The sequence below is a fragment of the Nuphar pumila genome, chromosome 1 (genome assembly GCF_984573655.1).
Source record: "Nuphar pumila chromosome 1, dmNupPumi1.hap1.1, whole genome shotgun sequence".
NCBI lineage: Eukaryota > Viridiplantae > Streptophyta > Magnoliopsida > Nymphaeales > Nymphaeaceae > Nuphar > Nuphar pumila.
In genome coordinates, this window is record NC_143249.1 from 114,869,674 (window position 1) to 114,892,518 (window position 22,845).

The following is a 22,845-nucleotide window of genomic DNA, read 5'->3' on the forward strand; positions in this document are numbered from 1 at the left end:
TAACGCCCCAAAAATCCAGGACTTGTAACTTTTTAGAAAAGTTTAGAAAGCATACAATAATCAGAGTTTAAATAATACTTCAGCGGAAAATGATATTTTTAAAACCACAAGTCAATGGACCTTGAGCACATTACAGCGTAACCTTTCCTTTTGTCAAATCCCGCACAATCATTGAAATCAAATGGTTTCGAAATGGAGTTTCAATAATTGAGAATTCGTTTGTTGAAACCAAAAAGAAGCTTACCAAAACAGTTTTATTAACTCACGGTTTAATAAAAGAGAAATTTTCAAACACACTTTAAGCCAAATTTACCAACATGTCCTCAGGAGCGAAACGTCAGGGAAAGAGCTCTATCTTGACCTCATCACGTCATCGTGCCATCGCAGACTGTATCACCTATCCAAAACCTGCCCATAAAATGGGTCAGTTTCACTAAAAACTGGTAAGTGCACAGACAGGACAATATAGAACATAATTAAGCAGAATAATTTAATATGTCAAGTAGACAGGCAATTAAATAGCAATTTGCTTTCAGCAGTCATAGAGCAAACTATCATGAGCATAATGCTAAAATTATTAGCAGCATTTTACTAGCACAAGTAAGCTAACTATTACAAGCAAAGCACTGCACAAGAAAGTTAACTAGCAAAACACAATGCTTCATCAACCACACATACAATTCCATAAGTATTGAACTTGTTGTATCCTATAACTTTCATACGTGCATAACTGAACACATTGTGTGATCGGATTTAAATTATGTTTCGATATTAACTGGCCAAGCGGGTACGCACAAGGCACGACTCTAGAAACAACCTAGAGTGATCCGGGGGTTTATTATGCTATGTATTTTATGATAACCCGAATAGCTGACTGAGTCCGCACCTAAGGGGACGGTCGGTGACCAAGAGAGAAATCCCCAAAGCAGCATAAACAATGGATGCATCCCAAACATGGAGAGCTACCACCTAGGATAATTATGGTAGTCTCATTCCCCTAACTCCGATGACTGGGGAAGCCGAGTCTTTTGCTCGTAACTGCCATTAATGGTCTGTCCATCGAAGTTTTGTACCTTCCTGTCCTCTCTCCTGACAGGAGTCAGCGATTCGAATGAGTACATCAGGGGTAGTTAACTGAAGACTCATTCTACATACTCTGGTCTTTCGACCCACTCGAGTATCTTGCCGGTGAAGGCGAAAACATCACTTATTTAGGTGATCACAACATTTTGTTATTTGCGCTCATCGAGGTTGCCACAACCTACTCATTCAATCATCGCAACGTAAGAAGACGTACTTGTCAAAAAGTACGGTCGTACATGTCATAAGTACGACTACGATGAAAGGGATATGGTTCCACAAAAGAAACCCCAACAGATGTTATCTGCAAAAGAATTAATACAACACAGCCTGGCAAGATAAATCTTGAATTCACTTCAACAACATTTTTCATATTTCATGATGCAAGGTCATCTCGGATCTCTCGTCCGATCAACAAAGTACTTAACATGTTGTGCATGTCTAAAAGTACGCTATACTGAACCAGGGAGGTCTGTGGGCTTCTCAAAAGGAATACCCAACACACAACTTCATAACAACTCAGAGAATATAGGAGTGCTCATTTGGCACGATTCATCCTTAAAAGCCCCACATTAAGTCATTCACACAAGACACAACACTATCAATCTTACATCCAAAATTTATCTTAGTATCGACATGTTACACTAGATTGATACATAAAGAATGGGTCCTTCAACAAAACCCCACTCATTCATATGCTCATGCCCCTGATCAGGGTTATTCAAAATGAGCCGCAACTTGAGTCAAGGTTATAAAACATTTCTCCCAAGTGTGTGGACTTGGGAGGTACCAAATGTGACTTCGCAATCCTGCGAGACTTAATCATACTTTGCAAAAGTTGTGCATTTTGAAGAGCCCTGGGTTTGCAGAAGGAAATCCTCTTTAAAAGAACTATAGTGCACAAGTGCAGCTTCTAGTGTTTTGAAAACAGGTGATAACAGGATAGGCACAAGACTACATTTATGTAAGTACATATTTACCATGAGTGTGAGCATATGCAGGTTATAACATGTCAACAAACAACTCTCGACTTGCGATGCCGCACATCGAGGAAAAAGCACATAAGTAATACATGAGGTACCAAAACCATACATTGACCACTTAGACAGGCAAACACATAAGGTCATAAGTAATACACGAGACACAAGGTCGTACCTCACTCAAAGGAAACATGCAGGCAAAAATGGATGCAAGCAAACAAGGGCATATGTATTTCAAGAAATACGAAACCACACCTCAAATTCATAAACACTACGCAAAATAATAATCGAATAATGAAATTGTACATCCACCCATAGAAAGGTACAGGCAAGTATACATGCAAGCAATTTAGGGCATAAGTATTGCAAAAAGTGCGAAACCACCTTCAACACGTAAGCAAATACACAAATTAATACTCGAAGAGTAAAACCGTACCTCGACTCATAAACATGGAGACAAGAATAATAAGTCACGCAACAGCAGTATAAATCTAAGTACAACTAGTATAGACATTTTAATTATTTCAACTTAATTAGATCTTATTGCCCCTTGTGCGACTTTACCCTACCTTGGGATGTCGTGCAGCTGCGTACGCCTACGCGTGAGGATAATACGAGGGTCGGGCCGCGGAGCACGAGTGGGATCCGTCTTGCGAACTGCAAGCAATAAAAAGTGCTTATTAAAATATAGGGAGTGTTGATCGAGTTGGGGTCGATCCCTCGCAGTGGAAGTTGGTGGGGACACGAGTGAGTTCGGCGACCTGGCTAGCCCAGATCTGCCCAGCTAACCCGAAGGCTGGGGTTAAGCAAACCCTTACCAGCTATACGACCATACCATTTGGGGTTCGAACTTGCAACGTCCCAACACAAGGAGACGTGCACTAACCACTCCTGGCAAACAAGCAGAGACTTTGCTGGTCGGCAGAAGGAGGCAAAGGTAGGGGCTTCGCCCCTACCTGCCTACCGAAGATCAAACAGGCATCGCCCCTGCCAGAAACAGGAGAGGGCTTGACCCCTTTCTTGCCAAAAGAGGGCGTAGGGAGGGGGCTCGGCCCCTCCCCTGCCAACAGAGAGTGCAGGGAGGGGGCTCAGCCCTTCCCCAGCACATAGAGGGAACAGGGAGAGACAGAGAGCGTGAGAAAGAGGAGGATCCAGGGGGTTACCTGAATGACTACGACATTGGGCTTCGGCAGCCTAAAATCAGAAGCGAAACAAGGGGGTCGGCGATGATTGCTGAATGGGAGAGGGTCGGGTTTCGGAGGTTTCACAAGGGGCTCCCAGACTGGGTGATGGCAGCAATCACCCTCAGTGCCTGACAAAAAATGCTACAGAGGGGAAAGAAAGAAGGAGGGGTGCCGCAGGGGCGACTGGCCCCCTGCAGGCTCACCTGCAACCTCAAGAGAGAGGGGAAGGCGACAGGGGGACGACCGACCTCCTGTCGGTCGCCCGATCTCCCACAAGGAAGAGAAAAAAAGGGGGGTCCGCAGGGGCCCTTGACTCCTGTCGGCACTCCGGCGCACCCCCAGAGGGAAAAGGGGACGACAGGGGCCTTGCAGGCCACCTGTCGACCCTCCGATGAGTATCAGAGAGGCGGGAGGGCGCGGCAGGGGCCTTGCGCCGCCTGTCGGCCTCCCGACGAGGTGACAGAGAGAGATGGGAGGGGGAGGAGGAGAAGGGGTGGTGTACCCTTCCGAGGTTACCGGCGATGGTTGCAGCGGCGGCGGCAGTCGGATCAGAGGGGAGGCGTTGGTGGTGTTGTCGTGCGCAGGGCACAAAGAGGGTCGAGAGGGAGGGTGCGCCCATCCTCCCCTCCTGCGATGCTCTTAAAGAGCTCGGGGAGGGTAGAAAATCAGGGAAACCCTCAAGGGGTTTCCTTATCCTGCCGAGGAGTGGAGCGGCGCGGGTGAGGGGTTGCGGCGCACAGGGGAGGGTTTGTTTTTAAACAACTCCTCCCTCTGTGTCGGGTTTTAAAACCCTACCGTTAACGGGCCCAGGTCGGGTCCCGACCCGGCTCGGGTCCGATTTTTTTTTTTTTTTTTTACGTGGGTTTTACATATATATATTCAGGTAGCAGCTCCACCAATCAACCAATAGAGATCTAATCAGGCAACATAGATAAATCTGATCAAAATAGATTAGATCAAATCATTGATAAAGTTGCCTTCAACCCAATAGCATAATGCTGCAGATTTGATTACTCGACACACTTAGATGACAAATCTAAGAAAAACACCAGCAACTGGTTGAATGAAATGAAACCAACCACACAAAACTGCAGATATGATTACACGACACACTTGAATGACAAATCTAAGAACAACACCAGCAACTGGTTGAATGAAATGAAACCAACCACACAAAACTTCAGATCTGATTGCACAACACACCCAGATGACTGATCTGATAATAATAGCAACAACTAATTGAATAAAATATCAAATATAGCCACATCCCAACAATCTCCAACACAACTAATTGATGTATTTCAGATCTGAAGAATCCCACGATCAGAAAACAAGTAAATATATCATTCACTCACCTTGACATCTCCACGTCAGATGCACCCAACTTGCCAACACATCATATTTGCATGTCCACAGCGCAACAACAAGAAAGATCGAGCGAGTCTGATCAGATCTGCATATCAGGGCAGATTAGATCAGATCATTGATCGTGTGGTAAAAATTTGTTTATCACAATCAACTGAAGAGGTCGATTAGATGGAACAAGATATTTGGAAAAGGAACTATGGAAGAACGATTAAAGAAGGAGAGGAATCAGATCTGGTGGGTGTCACAACTTCCTCTCGACAATACCCATTTATTCTTTGGTTCTGTCAAGGGAGAGGATATGATGATACAAAATTTTCGATGGACAAGTTGTTAACAACTACGCTTCTTGAGTAGCAATGACTCGGTATCCCCGGTCATCGGAGTTAGGGGACTGGGCTACCAGATATTATCCTAGGTGGTAGATCCCAATGACTTCTGTAAAAGTTCGGATGCATCTCCCTATAACAAGTGGCCTCTGGGGAATTCTCTCTCGATTATAGGTCATCCCTTTAGGAGCGGACCTAGCTAATTGTCCGGGGTATCAAAATAAATAGAATAACAAACCCTCGGACAATCTCAATTGTTTCTACGTTTATCCTGTGCATACCCTTAGGTCAGTTAATTATCGAAACAAGATTTTCATGCTCATTTTACTTATTCTGAAACTGCACATCACGGAAGTTATAACACATATATTAGTCTTGTTATAATTTTGATATCTATGCACCTACTAGGCTTTCATAAGTCTGACCCGTTTTATAGGATACAGGTGATGAGTAGGTTGATGAAGCAGGTGATGACGCGATGGTATCAAGATCCCACTCTTTCTTGGTTGTTTCGCTGTTGAGCACATTTTGTAATTTTGTAAAAGGGTTTCCTTTGGAATTTCTTTTTTTGTGTAAACTTTAATTATCAAAAACCTTGTTTTGAATCTATATGGTTTGAATGATTGTATGGAGATACAAATCCATTATGTAAAGGAAAGTCTGCCTGCAATGTGCCCAAGGTTTGTTGACTTGTTTCTTTCAAACACTATTTTATGTTGAACTACCATTTTAAAATTTGAAAAATGATTAATTACAAAGCTTCGAAATTTTTCTAAAAGGTTTATAATTCTGGATTTTGGGGTGTTACATCAACTCAACAAGCTCTGCGTGCGATACGATACGGTGCATGCGATACTGGTGTCGTGCCAAGCACTAGCTCGATCGAGAACTCGATCTCCCTGTGAGGTGGCAAATCCGACAATTCCTCTGTTAAGACATCTGGAAACTCATAAACCATGTCCAACTGTTCCAAAGGTGTTGCCTGACTGTCCGTAGACACACCGGCCAAGAACACCATACAACCCTGCTTGTGGTGTTTGGAGATTTTCATTGCCGAAACGATCTTCACCTCACTCACAGGTTTAGTTGTCTGAAACACCAGCGCAGACAAGTTAGAGTGCTCCAACAAAACCTTCTTCCCCCGACACTGAAGAGTCGCATTGTGTCTGGACAAGCAGTCCATACCAAGAATGACATCATAGAAAGTCATGTCTAGTATGACCAGGTCGACAAACAACTCATGCCCCTCGATGACTACTCGAACTATGGGAAGATACTTCCCACAATGAGTAAACATGCCCATAGGAGACATAATGTTAAGAGTCTTCTTTAGGCTAGACAGAACGAGGTCAAGAAATTCTGCAAAAAATGATGAAATAAACGAATAGTTAGCACTTGAATCAAATATAACACAAGCAAGATGGTCAGCGACTACAAATATACCTTCGATCAGGTCAGCCTGATCACCTTGCTCGGTGGTCGTGGTAGCGTAAACTCTTTCGTTCATCTTCCGCTGCGCCTACTGCTGAGGTCGTTGCTGCTGTTTTGGTTGTTGCTGACTGCCCTGAGCCACCGACTTGTTCGGGCAGTACATAGCGATGTGCCCAAGCTGCTGACACTGGTAGCAAACTCCCTTGAACAGCGGACAAGAGCCCTGAGGATGACTCTTGTTGCACCTTCGACACACGGACTGAGTCTTTCCCTGTTGTTGCCTCTGCTGGGGTCGACTCAGTTGGGTCCTCGGCCTCTTCGCCTTACCCCCCTGTACTTTGCCGCCCGCAAGTGAGTTCTTCTTCATGTCGCCATTGCGGCTTTCATTGCCTCCCTTCTTCTACGATCCACCCTTAAACCGCTTTCATTCCTCGTTAAGGATGGATGCAAACTCTATCACATCATTGAATATCGTAGGACGGCTCTGTTAAAATGTAAAACTGTACATATATATATATAATATTATATTATTATTATATATATATATAAATACATTTTTCATTTCTTTCTTTTCTGTAATTTTTTCCCTTTATTTTTATTTTTTGTCTTTATGTCATCTAGTTCAGTTTGAACTAGAATGATTGTTGCTAGTCAAGTCCTGTCCAGACTTGACTAGCAATAGAGTTGTTGGACTGACACAGTCCAATAACTCTTAATAGAGCTGTTGGACTGACACATTCCAACAACTCTAAATAGAGTTGTTGGACAGCTCTATTGAGTCCTCTTTCAGCTGTGTATATAAAGGGGTGCAACCCCTCTTGTATTTCATTCAAATGCTTCTTAAGCAATTGGTTTTTCATATCAATAAAGAATACATTTTTATTTTTATTTTGTTTTCAGTAATACCTTTTTAAGGGTTATGCTTTAGTGTCATTCTTGACACTTGCCCTTGTGAATCTAAGCTCGTGTTTCGAAGATCCCCATTTTATTTCATGGTATCAGAGCCGCGGAAGTACTAAATCTTGAGGAAGAGCTGCCTCGGTTTCCGTGCCCGTTTGCAAAAGTGTTCGCCACTTGAAGAGAAGTGTTTTATCACTTCATTGGGGAAGATTTCACATCTTGTTGTATTGTTTTTTTCTTCTTTCTTTTTCATTTTTCTTCTTGTTTATCTTCTATCCCTATTCTTTCTCTCCTTGTAATCGATGGATGACAATGATAAAGTCACCATCATGCCTATGAAACTAAGTGATACGAACTATGTAACATGGGCTTCAATTATGAAGCACCATATATGGGGAAAAGGCCTATAGGGGATTGTGGATGGTTCTGATTCAGAACCCAAGTTATCTCTTACTAAAAAGGAGGGAGATAAAGAGGTCCCTCTATTGAAAGAAGAGAAAACCAAGGCTATTACCTCATACGAGAAGAAATAGAAAGAATGGAGAATATCTCATGCGAAGATAATGTCATGGCTTATCAATATCGTTGACATTAAAAAATGCTCAAGTCTTGCCAAATTTGTAAGGCATGAGAATACCTTAAGAATATGTATTCCCTTAAAGATATTGCACACGTGTGCAACCTCCAAGAAAAAGTTCGAATGACGACACAAGGAGACAAAACTATTCGTGAATATTATAATGGGTTGTCCGAACTTTGGGAAGAACTTTATCTTTTAGAACCAAAGTGGCATTGTGCCGAAGACATCGAGCTTCGTCAGAAACAACTCGATGCTGAACATTTTTACCAGTTTATCACTAGATTAAGGCCGGAATTTGAAACCACTAAATCGGCCCTACTTCACCGAGGAAAAATTCCTTCTATTGTTGAAACTATTGAAGAGTTAACAATGGAAGAAAATCGTCTCCGGAAAGGTTCTTTAAAAATTGAAGATGATTCTGTTTTAGCCGTGTCTAGACCAGGGAATCATGTTCGATCATATAGGTCTCCTCACTTTAACCGACAAAATGGTGACTATGATAAGAAGAAAGTTATTTGTCATCATTGTCATGAACCGGGACACTACAGGACACAATGTCTCAAACTTAAGGAGCTGAGAGAAAAAAGAGCTGCAATTGCTAGATCGGAGCCTAAAGATCAGGATGCACCAGTTTCCCTCGCCCAACTAATGGAGATTCTTCAGCCTCTCATCAAAGGTGCATCTTCCTCATCTGAAGCTTCAACCGGCACAACAGCCTCATCTTTTTCTGATCTAGGTAAAATTTCTTGGCTCCTTGACTCTGTTGCATCTTTTCATATGACCTCAAATAATCAAAGTCTATCCAAATGTGTTAAAAATAAAACAAGTGTGTCAAAGGTCTTTACTGCTGATGGGACTTCTCTTGAAATAGAAGGAATAGGAAATTTTGAAAAAATTTATAAAACAAAGAAATTTTCTATTCCAGAAATTAGACATGTTCCCAAATTAAATTTAAATCTTTTATCTGTATCTCAAATTTTTGATTATGGGTGTAATATTTCTTTTTCTTCTCATGGTTGTTGGGTACAGGATCGCCAGTCAGGCAAGCTGATTGGGGAAGGCCATAGAGAAGGAGGACTCTATTACATGGATTTTTTGAAAATGTCGAAGAAAGCTTTATGTTATAATATTCACAAAAATAGAGTTGGAACTATGGCATAAGAGACTTGGTCACCCACATATAGCCAAAATCCAACATTTTCCAAATCTAGGGAAATTTTGTAACTCTGAATCATTTGATTGTAAAGATTGTATTCTCGGCAAAATGAAAAGATTACCATTTCAGAACAGAACCTTTTTCTCTTCCAGACCACTTGAATTAATACACTCGGATGTTTGGGGTCCTGCATCAGTAATTTCTAAAGAAGGATTTGTTTACTATGTTATTTTTGTCGATGATTTCTCCTGACATACGTAGATGTACTTTCTTAAACATAAGTCTGAAGTATTTTCATACTTTCAAACTTTTTATAATATGGTTAAAAACAAGTTTCAAAATGATATTACTATTTTTCGCATAGATTCAGGGGGAGAGTTTTTATCCACAGATTTTCAAAATTATCTTAAATTGCATGGCATCACACATCAAAGATCGTGTCCTTATACCTCAACAAAATGGTCTGGCAGAACGAAATCATCGCCATAATATAGAAACCACTAGGGCTTTATTAATAGCAAATCAAGTCCCGAAAGACTTTTGGGCAGAAGCTGCCTTAACTGCCACCTATCTCATTAATAGGATGCCATCTTCTTCGTTACAAAATATCACTCCCATGGAAAAACTTATGAACATTTCTCCAGACTACTCTAGACTAAGAATATTTGGGTGCAAATGTTTCATATTTATTGACAAAAATGATAAACTTTTCCCTCGTGCGATTCCCTGTGCCTTTTTAGGATATGCTGAAAACCAGAAAGGTTATAGATGTTTTGACTTCAAAAATAATAAACTGTCTAGAAATGTTTCCTTTCTTGAAAAGGAGAGCTTCTTTGATTTTAGAAAATTAAAAGACGTCACTGAGTACTCCTTTTTGCTAGATCTAACATCAACATCTGATGAATATGACCTTGACTGTAACTTTGATGATGATCAAAGAATTATTGATCTTAATGTTGAAAATGAAGAAATTCATAAAGATACTAGTATTCAATATTCCAGGCGACAAGAGTCTAATCCTCCATGTGCACTTGAAAAATATTCTAACATTCCAACTAGACAATCATCCCGAGTCTCGAGGCCTCCAGAAAAGTTTGTATCATACGAGTCTTTCTCACCCACATATAGGGCAGTTATTGCATTAATTCACTCATATGAAGAATCATCCATATATTTTCAAGCAAAAAATGATATCAAATGGATAGAAGCCATGAAAGCTGAATTAGATGCACTTGAAAAGGCTTATACATGGAATATTCAAGATATTCCTCCAGGGAAGAAAACTATAGGATGTCGATGGGTTTATAAAATTAAAACCAAGAGTGATGGTACTCTTGAAAGATATAAAGCCCTTTTAGTAGCCAAAGGTTATGCCCAAGAATATGGGATTGATTATGAAGAAACCTTTGCTCTGGTGGCTCGTATGACAACTGTCTGAACCTTAATTGCCTTAGCTTCTATAAAAAAATGGTCTATTTTTCAAATGGATGTCAAAAATGTTTTTTAATGGAAAGCTAATTGAAGAATTATACATGGAACCCCCTCCTGGTCTAAGTATTTCTAAGGGTAAAGTCCTTCGCTTAGAAAAAGCTCTTTATGGACTTAAACAAGCACCAAAAGCTTGGTATGATAGGTTTAGTCGTGTTATGATTGATATTGGTTTTCAATTCTGTTTAACTGACACTGCTTTGTTTATTAAGAATTATGATGCAGGGATCATTGTGCTTCTTCTCTATGTGGATGATATGATCATCACCGAAAAAGATAAATAGGGAGTTGAAACAATCAAAACACTTCTTAAATCTCATTTTGAAATGACTGATTTGGGCTTATTGATATATTTTTTAAGCATTGAAGTTGCTTATTCTCCTAGAGGATATTTATTATCTCAGACTAAATTTGTTTTTTATATTGTTTTCAGGTCTGGTATTACTGATGATAAAAAAGTTGACACTCAAGAAGTTGTTAATGTTAAAATGAAGATTGATGATGGAGAACTTCTTGCAGACCCTACTCCTTACAGACAGCTTGTCGGGGCACTTTCCTATCTATCCATTACCAGACCAGATATAGCACATGTTGTTCACACAGCAAGTCAATTTCAGCATGCTCCTACTTCTGTTCATATGGGAGCAGTCATGTGTATTATCAGATACATCAAGTTCTCTCTTTCACGAGGACTTTTCTTATCTTCCTCCTCTTCTCTTGATTTAATTGCATATACTGATGTTGATTGGGGAGGTGATCCCAATAACAGACACTCAACCACTGGCTTTTGTGTCTTTTTAGGGGAATCATTGATCTCGTGGAGGTGTAAAAAGCAGCAGAAGGTATCTCTCTCATCCACCGATGCTGAATACAGAGCCATGGCAACCACGACCATGGAAGTAGTTTGGCTCCGACGATTGCTTGTTGACATGGGAGCTGAAGCAACAAAGGCTTCACAAATGTGTTGTGACAACAAAAGTGCGATCTACATTGTCAGTAACAAAACATTCCACGAATGCACCAAACACATCGAAATGGATTGTCACTACGTCAGAGAGGAATATCTACACGGGATAATTGATCTGCCATATGTCACTTCAGAATATCAGTTAGCAAACTTCTTTACAAAGCCTCTCGCTGCTCCCCGATCTCAATTTCTCTTAGACAAACTTTTGCTCATTGTACCGTAAGTTTGAGGGGGGTGTTAAAATGTAAAATTGTACATATATATAATAATATTATATTATTATTATTATATATAAATACATTTTTCATTTCTTTCTTTTCTGTAATTTTTTTCCTTTATTTTTATTTTTTGTCTTTATGTCATCTAGTTCAGTTTGAACTACAATGACTGTTGCTGGTCAAGTCCTGTCCAGACTTGACTAGCAATAGAGTTGTTGGACCGACACATTCCAACAACTCTAAATAGAGTTGTTGGACTATGTCCAACAGCTCTATTGAGTCATCTTTCAGCTGTGTATATAAAGGGGTGCAACCCCTCTTGTATTTCATTCAAATGCTTCTTAAGCAATTGGTTTTTCATATTAATAAAAAATACATTTTTATTTTTATTTTGTTTCCAGTTGTACCCTTTTTAAAGGTTATGCTTTAGTGTCATTCTTGACACTTTCCCTTGTGAATCTAAGCTCGTGTTTCGAAGATCCCCATTTCATTTCAGGCTCGTCATCACAGGAACCCAGAGACCATCCTTTAGACTGCGAACATACTTCGTTGCCCTCGCCTTATCATCAACGAATAGGTTTGTGTAGTAACGCTCCAAACTGCGGAACTTAGTGGTATAATCCAACAATTTTATGCTCCCCTAAACAAGCTCGAGGAAATGTTGTTGCATACGCTCCCGGGCGTACGAAAAAAAATATGCATCCAAGAACTCTCTTCTAACATTTCCTAGGGGATGTCCTTCACACGAGCATACTTCACCCATCGCAGGGTGTCCCACCACTTCTTGGCATCACCCTTCAATCGGTACGTGTCAAAATTTGTTTGTCTGTCCTCGGGCACAAGTAGAACGAGAAACGCTCGCTCGATGTCCTCGACCTAACTCTCAACTGCCTCTAGGTCGGCCTTTCCTGAGAAAGTTGACGGATTCAACTTTAGGAACTTCTTGAATGTCATAGTACCAGGGTTCGGAGTAACCTCGGCAGGATGAACATATGTCGTCTGTTGCGCCCCCTGTGCCTGGACATGTGTGGTCACCATCGTTGTTAACGTATTGAGGGCATCTATAACGTAAAGATTTATTAGTAAATTCGTACACAGATCAAACCTACCCCCCTAGGATTGATCTGGAACAACATGGACTGTCATACAAACACAACAATTTAATTCACACACATGGAATTAAATAAAATCATCCTAACGGTAAAAAATATAGAAAATCAAAATTTTCAAGACAGTAAGAAAAAAATTTACAGGATAGCTCTTACCAGTGATATAGAGACTGCTTTTGGAGTATGAATTATGATTTTTTGGTAATGCTTCTGACAGATCTAAATAGGCTCAGATACCAACTCTGTATTATACAAAGACATATTGGTATCCCAAACAGTCCAATGAATGGTTTTATGGTCTAGCTCTGATATCAACTCTATAACGACCCCAATTAATCCTCATAAAAATAGTGATTTTTTTTAAAATAATTACGGAAACAAACCCGAGGATCCATGGTCTCATAGATTTAATATACCAAACCACAAACAGACTGTGCATTAAATCAAAGAAGAAGAATTAAACTTTATTAACCATATAAGAGCGACTCTGTCAGAGAATTCAGAAATCAGTCACAGGGCTCGCAGTCTCCAACCAACAAGTCAAGACATCATTGAGCATTTGAACCTGTAAAACAATTTTATGAAAACAGGTGAGAACCAAAGTTCTTTGTACGAATTCCTCTAAAAATCCAAACAGTAAAAGAATAACATAAACCAAATTCATGTATAAATTTCAGAGGAATATCACAATAACAATTTACCATAATCAACTTACCATTCAAGCACTTAAACAAGATATCATACAATAACAAATATCATGCGAAACAAAATAAACACAAATGCATGAACTAATGTTGCACAGTAAAGATGCATGATTCAATGCACATGCATGAATAACTTATTAAGTTATTTATCAAAGTTGTTTTTATATGCATGTCCCTATTAAATGCACACAAGTTTAGTTTCCACTTTTTCTTAAACCTACGGATACTCAAAATAGGCACAAATTCCCGAAGTCCAAGTTAGGTTTTCAGTTGTAGCGTAGTACACAATTTGTATTTTATTACTGGGTTCTACACTTGTTTTTCGACCGATATCAAGAATCAATATCATCCATCAAAACATTAAAAATCAACATCTAATGCCAGAACATCAAGGAAATCAACATTCACTGACGCCACTTTTTGGTATGCCAATAACTATAAATGAGTCAATAACACCACCTCTAGGCAAAGTTGTTGACTCTCCCTAAAACCGTGCCTGAGAGGTGAACCACCATATCGGGTTCATAGGCACAATCACACACAAAATTTTAGTATCTTCACGGTTCTCCAAAACCGCCATCCAAGATTTTCACAATGTGGAAGGGACATCAAGGAAGAGATTAATTACATTGTTTGGTCTCTTTTACCTTTTCAAATAATTTCAAGTTCTTTACACAAGAAATGTTTTGTAAATCAACATGCAAAACCAATTTTGGGCCCTAACCCACCACATTTTAACAATGCAATTAATTTTGAAAAACCAATCATTTTCAGAAATAAATTTTGCAATGCATAAATAAAATCAACAATAAGTAGAGCAACACATGTTTCTAGCCTATATAGCCCACAATGGTTCACATCTGACCACCAAAGCATCTCTAAAGTGATTTATGCATCTTTTGCAAAATTTCAGTGAACATGCAACACATACCTTGTTTCAAAACATGTTCACAATGTGCTTGCAACATAGATTATCATGATCAATTTTATGCATAAACACCCAAACATGCACATGATCATACTTATGCAAACATCAAAATAAACTTCAGATTCATTTGTATGATATGCACATTTCCAACATGGTATTCGAATGCGTAAGCATACATAACCAAATCAGAATATATAATCGAATACATAATCCTGCAACCAATATGAATATGAGCCTGAATGCAACAAAATTGTTCATATTCACATGTTCATGACTGTCGGCAAATTTGGTCAGATTGCATATACACGGAACATTAGAAAATCTGATCAAATTGCAAACCCGACATACTAGTAAATCTGATCGGATTGCAAGCACACAACATATCTGCCAATCTGATTGAATTGCTCATACTCAACATATCGACAATCTAATAAGATTGCACACGCATGACACATTGCCGAATCTGTTCAGATTGCACAAGCACAAAACATTAGTAAATATGATCAGAATGTATATGCACACATCGGTTGTCTTATCAGATTGCACATGTACATACATCGACAATCTGGTCAGATTGCACATGCATACACTTCGGTAGTCTGATCAGATTGCACATGCATACACATCGACAGTTTGATCATATTGCACATGCATACACTTCGGCAGTCTGATTAGATTGCACATGCATACACATCGGCAGTCTATTTAGATTGCACAGCAAAATACATTGGCAAATCTGATCAGATTGCACACACAAATACATATTGGTAGATCTAATAACCGCATAAAAAAAATAACATATGGCAAGTCTAATGACAACATCAAGAATAACATATGGTAAGTCTGATAACAACATCAAGAATAACATATAGCAAGTTTGATAACGACATAAAAAATAACATATGGCAAAGTCTGATAACATCAAAAATAACATATGGCAAGCCTGATCACAACATCAAAAATAACATATGGCAAGACTAATCAGACTGCATATGCAACATATAAGCAAGTCTGATCAGATTGCACATACGCAACATAGTGGCAGATCTGATCAAATTGCACACACACACAGAATCTTAGCAAGTCTGGCCAAACTGCTCTCAAAAAGCATATTGGTAGGTCTGATTAGCCTGCTCACAAAAAACATATTGGCAGATCTGATCAGGCTCTTCATAAAAACATTGGCAGATTTGATCAGACTGCTCATAAAAACATATTGGCAGATCTGATCAAACTGCTCGAACACAACATAAAGGCAAATTTGATCAGGTTTGCTCATATGCTCAAATCGGCAAAGTTGATCTGGTTGCACACGCAATCACATCGGCAAAGCCTTATCAGATTTGCTTATGTTCAGAAACCAACAAATCTGATCCAATCAATATTTTTTTTCAAAACCTAAAAAGAATCATCAAATATCAAGGTCGACCAGGACAAAATATATGTATATATATATATATATATATATATATATATATATATATATATTTTTATTTATTTATTTATTTATTCAGCATGCTTGGCTATAAAAAAAATTGACAGAAGATATCTCACACTATATGCATATCCAAAATCAACAAAAGTTGAACACATGCTTAAGCATGAAAAAATCGATGGCATGCTCATATTAAATCAAGAAAAATCGATACTTATGAAAACCAAAAACCATGATATTTTAGAACTTAATACTCTAGGGAAATCGAAACCTCAAGAAACAATCTCATATATGTATATATGCATGAAAACATCACTTTATACATGTACATATATATTTTTTTTAATCAGATTTCTCTTTTTTCATCTAAACTTACACATAGAATTAGTTTACACTTATTTCTTCCCGTATGAACTTAGAGAGATACCCGTACCTTAATCATAACGTAGAAAGAAAACCGAAAAATCGATGAATGTATGGAGAAAACTGGATTTTCTTCTTTTTTTTCCTCTCTTCCTTCTCTCTTTTCTTTCCTCTCTTTTTTTTCTTTTTTCTCTCCCCCACACAAGTTTGGGACTCTCTCTTTCTCTCTCTCTAACTCTCTCCCTCTCTCTCTAGAATCACGATTTCTAGAGAGAGAGGAGACCAACCCCCTTTTTATAACTTATCTTCTTATTTTTATTTTCTTTATTATTTTTTTAGTTTAATTAGATCTTATATAGAGGGTGACGTCCCCTCTAGAGCTCTCTTTAGAGAGTAGAGTTCTACCAAAGATGATTTTCGGGTCCATGTAAACTTGGATCAAATGGAGTGGATCCAGTCCGATCCAATCCCGAAAAATGTGATTTTCGGGTCAATCGTAACTCGATTTCAGAAAAATTGGACACCAACGTGCTCAAAATTACAAGGCATCTAATGGTATACATACCTGATTTTCGCCTCTGAATTTTGCCTGAATTTAACTTGAATTTTGCTCAATTTTCGGTCGAATTTAAAGGTTAAAAATAAAAAATTTCTCAAATTAGAATTGGCTCATATAGGTCTTGTTAGTGGGCTCTGGGCCACGCCCAGACCTAGCTGACATCACATATTTTTAAATATATTTTCCATGATTTTTATTAATTTAATTAAATATTAAATTAAAATTCATATTTTTCGAAATTAAAAATAATGAAAAAATACACGATATTACATATGATATACATACATTTCTTTGTAGAAAGCAAGTTTTGGATCATGTCGTTGTGATATACATTTATGTTTTTTAAGAACTTCAAAAATCGACGGCCCATAATGTGCCAAAAACTTAAGACTTAAAAATGATCCTATTTCTTACATCCAAAAACATGATCCAAGACATGATTCTTATCAAATAAACTATGCTGAATGCACCTACCAGGTCTTCTTGTGAAGATGCAACCGATACCCATGGTTTCTAGTAGGTGCGTGTAGGTGCTCCTAGAGCACCACAGCATCTCTCTCTCTCTCTCTCTCTCTCTCTCTCTCTCTCTCTATATATATATATATATATATATATATATATATATATATATATATATATATATATATATGGGAAATTTTCAAATACCCCCAAAACATTTTACTGTAATTCATGTGCACACCAAATGTTTGAGAGTTTGCAAATGCCCACCCACGTTTTTATCTGGGTTAATCAAATCACCCCAATTTAATTACCTCTAATAAATTCTGTTTTAAATTTATTAAAATGACCATGCTACCCACATGCTTTTGCCATACGAGGAGACCTAGTTTTTAAGAAACTTTCTTTTTTTTAATTGTGACTTCTCATCTTCCTAACCTCTCTCTCTCTCTCATATGAAGAGGCTTAGTTTTTAGGTAACAAATTGTACCTGCTTACTAATCTTACCCAACCTTCACAAGGCAAGCTGGCCTGATTTCATTCAACATCCATCCAAATCATTTCACCCAGTAGGACAGGGAGGACCTTATTTGCCTTGGCGAACAGCCTAACCTGTCAAATATCATAACAATCAACCCAACTAATAGGTATTGTGTGACCCATCAATTCATGATCCTACTGTGAGATGTGGTTCCAAAGTTTATAACATACTGTATAGTAAACATTTTGGTATTTCTCGTCTGAAAGTTGTCAAATATTTATTTTGGGTTGATTGGCTTACTGAAATTTAAAATTAATTATATAAAAAAAATTCTGATAATTGCCAAAAACAAGTTGTGTGGTGTAGTGGTTAGTGTCTTGTTTCTTGTTAGGGAGGTCAAGAGTTCAAGTATCATTGTAGTGAAATAAACTTTTTACATTAAATAAATTCCGTTGACAGCCCTGTACATCTACTGTCAAGCTTACTTTATTCATACTTCTAGAATAGGGGCAAACTAGTAATTCTATTTCACCAGTTATAGGGGTAAAATGATAGCTTCAGAACATGTTAGTGTTAACCCAAGAATAATCCAACGTTAGTTTATGATTGCGGTAATGTGATTAAACAACAAGAAAACTTTGGTGGGCATTTGCATACTCAAACGTTTGATGCGCGCATGAATTAGACCCAAACATTTGGGGGGTATTTGAACTTTTTCCTATATATATTGGAACTTCTCATTTTCTCTTGTTAAGTCTGGAGGTTGGCAGTTACTTCATGAACAGTTTCTACTGCAGGATGTCCTGAGACTTATTTTCTTTGGATATTTGCATCTTTCAGAGGGCAGATTTGCGCTGGAATCGGAAATCAGAGGATATGGCACAGCTGCAACATTTACAAGATGAACTCCTTGATGCGGCGTCCATGTAATTTTGTCTTTCCTATAATCCCCTCCTATCATGTTGCTGTTATTGTATACAGTGTTTGATGCAACTTTAGTATAAAATTCAGATGCATGGAAGATGTCAGTTAAATTACATTCCCTGTGATGAAGGCTTCTCATTTTTTATATGTTTGTTACAATTGACAAAAAATGCCCGAATCCAGATTTCATAATAGAAGAGGCATGATTACATGATCATGCCCAACCCAGTTTCACATGAATTCATGTGCGTGCACAATACAAAAGCAAACAAATTAACTAAAAAGAGAAAATGGGGAAATAAAGAGTTCCAGAACTTAAGGAATCAGAAACGATCTTTTCATATAGACAAAGAACAGATTGGACCTGAAGATGAACACATGAAAAGGTACAGGTAAACCAAATCAGTGATGAGTATAACCTGAGTATAACCAGTCTCTTTTGCTAATTTCTGTGATCATTTTAGGCGTAATCATTTTGAAAATTTCTTTATGTTAGGGATCTTGAATGCCACTTGTTTACATACCTATCTATGAAGTTTTTTGTTTCAGTGATTTTTTTTCAATGCTAAATTATTTGGTCTGAGATTGTCGGATTTCTGGCAGAAACTAGTTGCTTATGGTGAACATTTGATTAAAAAACTATGATAAATTTTGTAGCTGATGTCTGATGTTGTGTTGATATTGCATGTTTAGGTTGGTTAAGCCTGGAGGAATACTTGTATACAGCACATGTTCCATTGATCCTGGAGAAAATGGTGAGAGGGTGACAGCATTTCTTCACAGACATGCGGTATGAAATCAACAATGAGTTTGAACCTTTCTTGAGTGTTGCCTTTTATTCTTTCTGAAGACTCGATCACCCTTGTTGCTCACTGAGCTATATCTGTGCTAAGTACTAGCTTGGTCAGATTAGGCTTTAGTAGTTTTGTTGCTGAAACATGCCTAATTGGCCTCACGTAGGCAATCTTAGTAGGTGCCTGCACAAACCTAGTGGTGTGGCTTGGCATGGTCTTGCCCAAGCTTTAATCTTTTTGGTTGGTTGGCCTAGTCAGCCAAACCAACTGGAGGAGCAATCCCCATGTTCTAGGGCAAATGGATTAACCAGCTAGGATATGCACAAGTCAACTTTGATATCATGACCTGGCCAACCTAAATGTGTAACCCATTTAACTCAGGTTCAGTTACACGGTTTAGTCTTGTGTAACAGAGTTGCTATGACTGTCTAGGATCTGGGGAAATGCTCATTTCGAGTTATGCTCCTATATAGAACTTTAAGGATATCAAGGAGCTATTTGTTTCCTGATTTTTGGTTCTTTAATAGAATGTATATTACCTCTAAATCCTACCTTTTTCAACTTCTTAGGTTTGGCAGACACATTTGAACTTTTAATTGTAGCTTTGTTCACTTAATTATCTTCTGAATGTCACCATGTATCACTAAATTGCAATGCAGGAATTCTCAGTAGATCCTGTGGACAAATACGTTCCTCGGGATTTTGTGACGGATGAAGGATTCTACTTCTCTAATCCAGTCCAGCATTCTCTTGATGGATCATTTGCGGCTCGGCTGGTTCGTCTGTAAATCATTTGTGCATAACATTTTGGTAAATTTCGTCTTCCTGATCGTTCAATTATAGATCAAAGCTGTGGATGGTATTTAAGTTTAGATCACATAGATTCATCAATGTGGAATGAGTTAGAGGCAACTTGAGGTGAGTCTTGCCATGTACCTGTTTGATACACCCAAGTTCTGTCATGGTTGAGGACAATGAGGTGGGCTAGCTTTCTTGGTATGTATTGAGGCAAAGTTTCCCAAGACAAGTCTAACAGAGCGAGTTTCCTGATTCACTTTGAACTTTGAAATCTTTCATCAACAGAAAGGAAAAGAGGTTCATTGATAATTATGGTCCCTCTTGTCTACCTAGAAGTAAACCGACCTTTCAGCAAGGGCCGTCTTCCTGGGTTTCAAACTCATGACATACTGTCAACTTGGTGACATTCACAAGTCATCCCTACCAGATGAGCGAAGCCCTTGTGGGTCATGCCTAGCATGATTTTGCAGGTACATCGATTGAGGGCACCAGGGCTAGGCTAATATGCTTAAGATTTTTACATTGGTTTAAAACCAGCCATAAGGTTCCTGGATATTTTGGTGTAGATGAATCCTAATTTTCATGCTAATATCTGGACTGGTGGTGGGGGCATTTTGCATCACCTGGGCATTGATGTGCTCCATATGTCTATTTGACATCAGCATCTACGTGTGCTGATGTTAAATTCTGACAGGTTTTTGGACAGCTAGAAAAAATAAAAAAGAAACATAACTTAGAGATGCCCAGCTCGAGTCCAAGTTCAGATCTTGGTGAGCGGTAACAGAACCATGAGACTTGGTGTGATGCCCAACTTTTGTCCGAATCAACCAAGACCTTGGGTGAGAACCGTTCAATTTTAAGTAATTTGGGTCACTTTATGGTTAATTGTTCATGTTGGCTTGGATGGATCTAGTCAGGTTCTACTACTAGACAAATATCATGTTGCGAGTGATTTTCTTTCTTAGGGGGGTGTTTTTTACACTCCCATTCAAGGGAAGTCTCTTTCCTTGTTGAAAGAGCTACTTTGGAAGGTAAGTGCTTCCCCGTGGTGGGAGGTATGAGTCCATTTTGACATGGAAGTTGCTTTTTGGCATTTATTACATAAGTCCCATGATATATTTTCCATAGGCATGTTTGTTTCACCCTAAGAAAGAAGCCCTATTTCTTATGAATGAGAGCCTCTTTGGTAGAAAAGGGCATGAAACAAATTCTCTCTCACCCAATTTACACGTGAAAATAGGGGTTCACATATGAAACCCTCCATTTTAGGTGTGCGGGTGAAACAAACATGTCAATTCCATTTTTCTGTGGGACCCATATTCATCATGAGTTTCTTTTCACATTGACCATGTAAATTCATACACACACACACACACTAAATGGATTTACATATCATTTTTTCACACATAGGATGACCTTCCTATTATGAGATGATGCCTTTCCCATGAAATATTTTCTTATTGGTGGGAATGAAACAAACGACCCCTACACTTGCTGGAAACACGAGGCACATCAAAAGGAAGTGGCGGAAAGGGTCCCCACATGCAGAGGGAAGCAGATCAGGTCATGCTGAAAATGAGCGTTTTTGCTCATGCGGACATCGTGGCCGTCTGTTTGCATTTTGGATGAATGCCACGTGGTTTTGTTGACTTTTGAGCTTTTTAAAATGCAAATCGGATGGCCACGATGTCAGCATGAGCAAAAACGCTCATTTTCAGCATGACCCGATCTGCTTCCCATGCAGAGAAGTGTTCAGTTGCCAGATGTGATATGGTTCTAAAGGACGAACTGGATATGGACAGTGGGAAGGTGCGAATGCAGGTATCTGGTAAAACCCTCCATTCTGGGTGAAAAGGGGCAGGCCCTACAAGTTCTTTCCTGACTGCTGCTTGTTTTAGCCCAGACGGGAAAGAGAGGGCGTGAAACAACATCCTCTTAATGATAGCCGCTTCAACCTGTAAATGTTTTCAGCCCTAGATGTTATGCTAACTGAATGCCACATAAAACAGAGCATCTGAGAGCTGTCAGTCTGGTGAGATAAGTAAAATACTTCTGAAAAAACTCAATTACAAATACAATTGAATCGGATCTTGGGTTCAGATCATAATGATTCTTGAATCTGAATCTCATTCTTCCTATAGAATCCTAACTTATTTTTTCTTTGAAAAATCTCATATATATATATATATATATATATATATATATATATATATATCCGTTTTTTACCTCATTTTGTAAAGTTAAAACCGAATTAAATTCGTACATATTGTTTGTGATTTTTTTGTCTTGTTATTTTATGTCGTTTTTCTCAGCCGTCTTTTTTAATGTGAGATCTTTCAAATAACATATTCAGTATTTAACGATTTTTGACGTTTCACATAATAACAACATAACTATTGTTTGGGATTCGTGGGTTCGAATCCCACGAGGTTTATTTCCAAAGCTTACTTGACTCTGGAGTCACTCCCTCCAACCCCCCCCCCCCCCCCCCCCCCCCACACACACACACACACACACACAGGCGCAGTGCATACAAAATTTACATTCAGTACAGCTTCATTCAAATAAATATTTCTGGAGGGAGACATGGAAATCACATTTGCTATTTTTCTT

At 38.6% G+C, this 22,845-nt stretch overlaps 1 protein-coding gene across 3 annotated transcripts in view; it reads left to right on the plus strand.

The window, feature by feature from the left end:
* The window catches only part of LOC149849099 (NOL1/NOP2/sun family protein / antitermination NusB domain-containing protein), a 158,562-nt gene extending 138,021 nt beyond the window's left edge, over positions 1-20,541 (plus strand). For all 3 annotated transcript variants that reach the window (XM_089998488.1, XM_089998489.1, XM_089998492.1), the window contains 3 exons: positions 18,557-18,642; positions 19,334-19,430; positions 20,094-20,541. In XM_089998488.1, the coding sequence (XP_089854614.1) occupies positions 18,557-18,642; positions 19,334-19,430; positions 20,094-20,222 (312 nt within the window). In that variant the 3' untranslated portion in view covers positions 20,223-20,541. The remainder of the gene's footprint in view (positions 1-18,556; positions 18,643-19,333; positions 19,431-20,093) is intronic.
* The last annotated feature ends 2,304 nt before the right edge of the window (positions 20,542-22,845 follow it).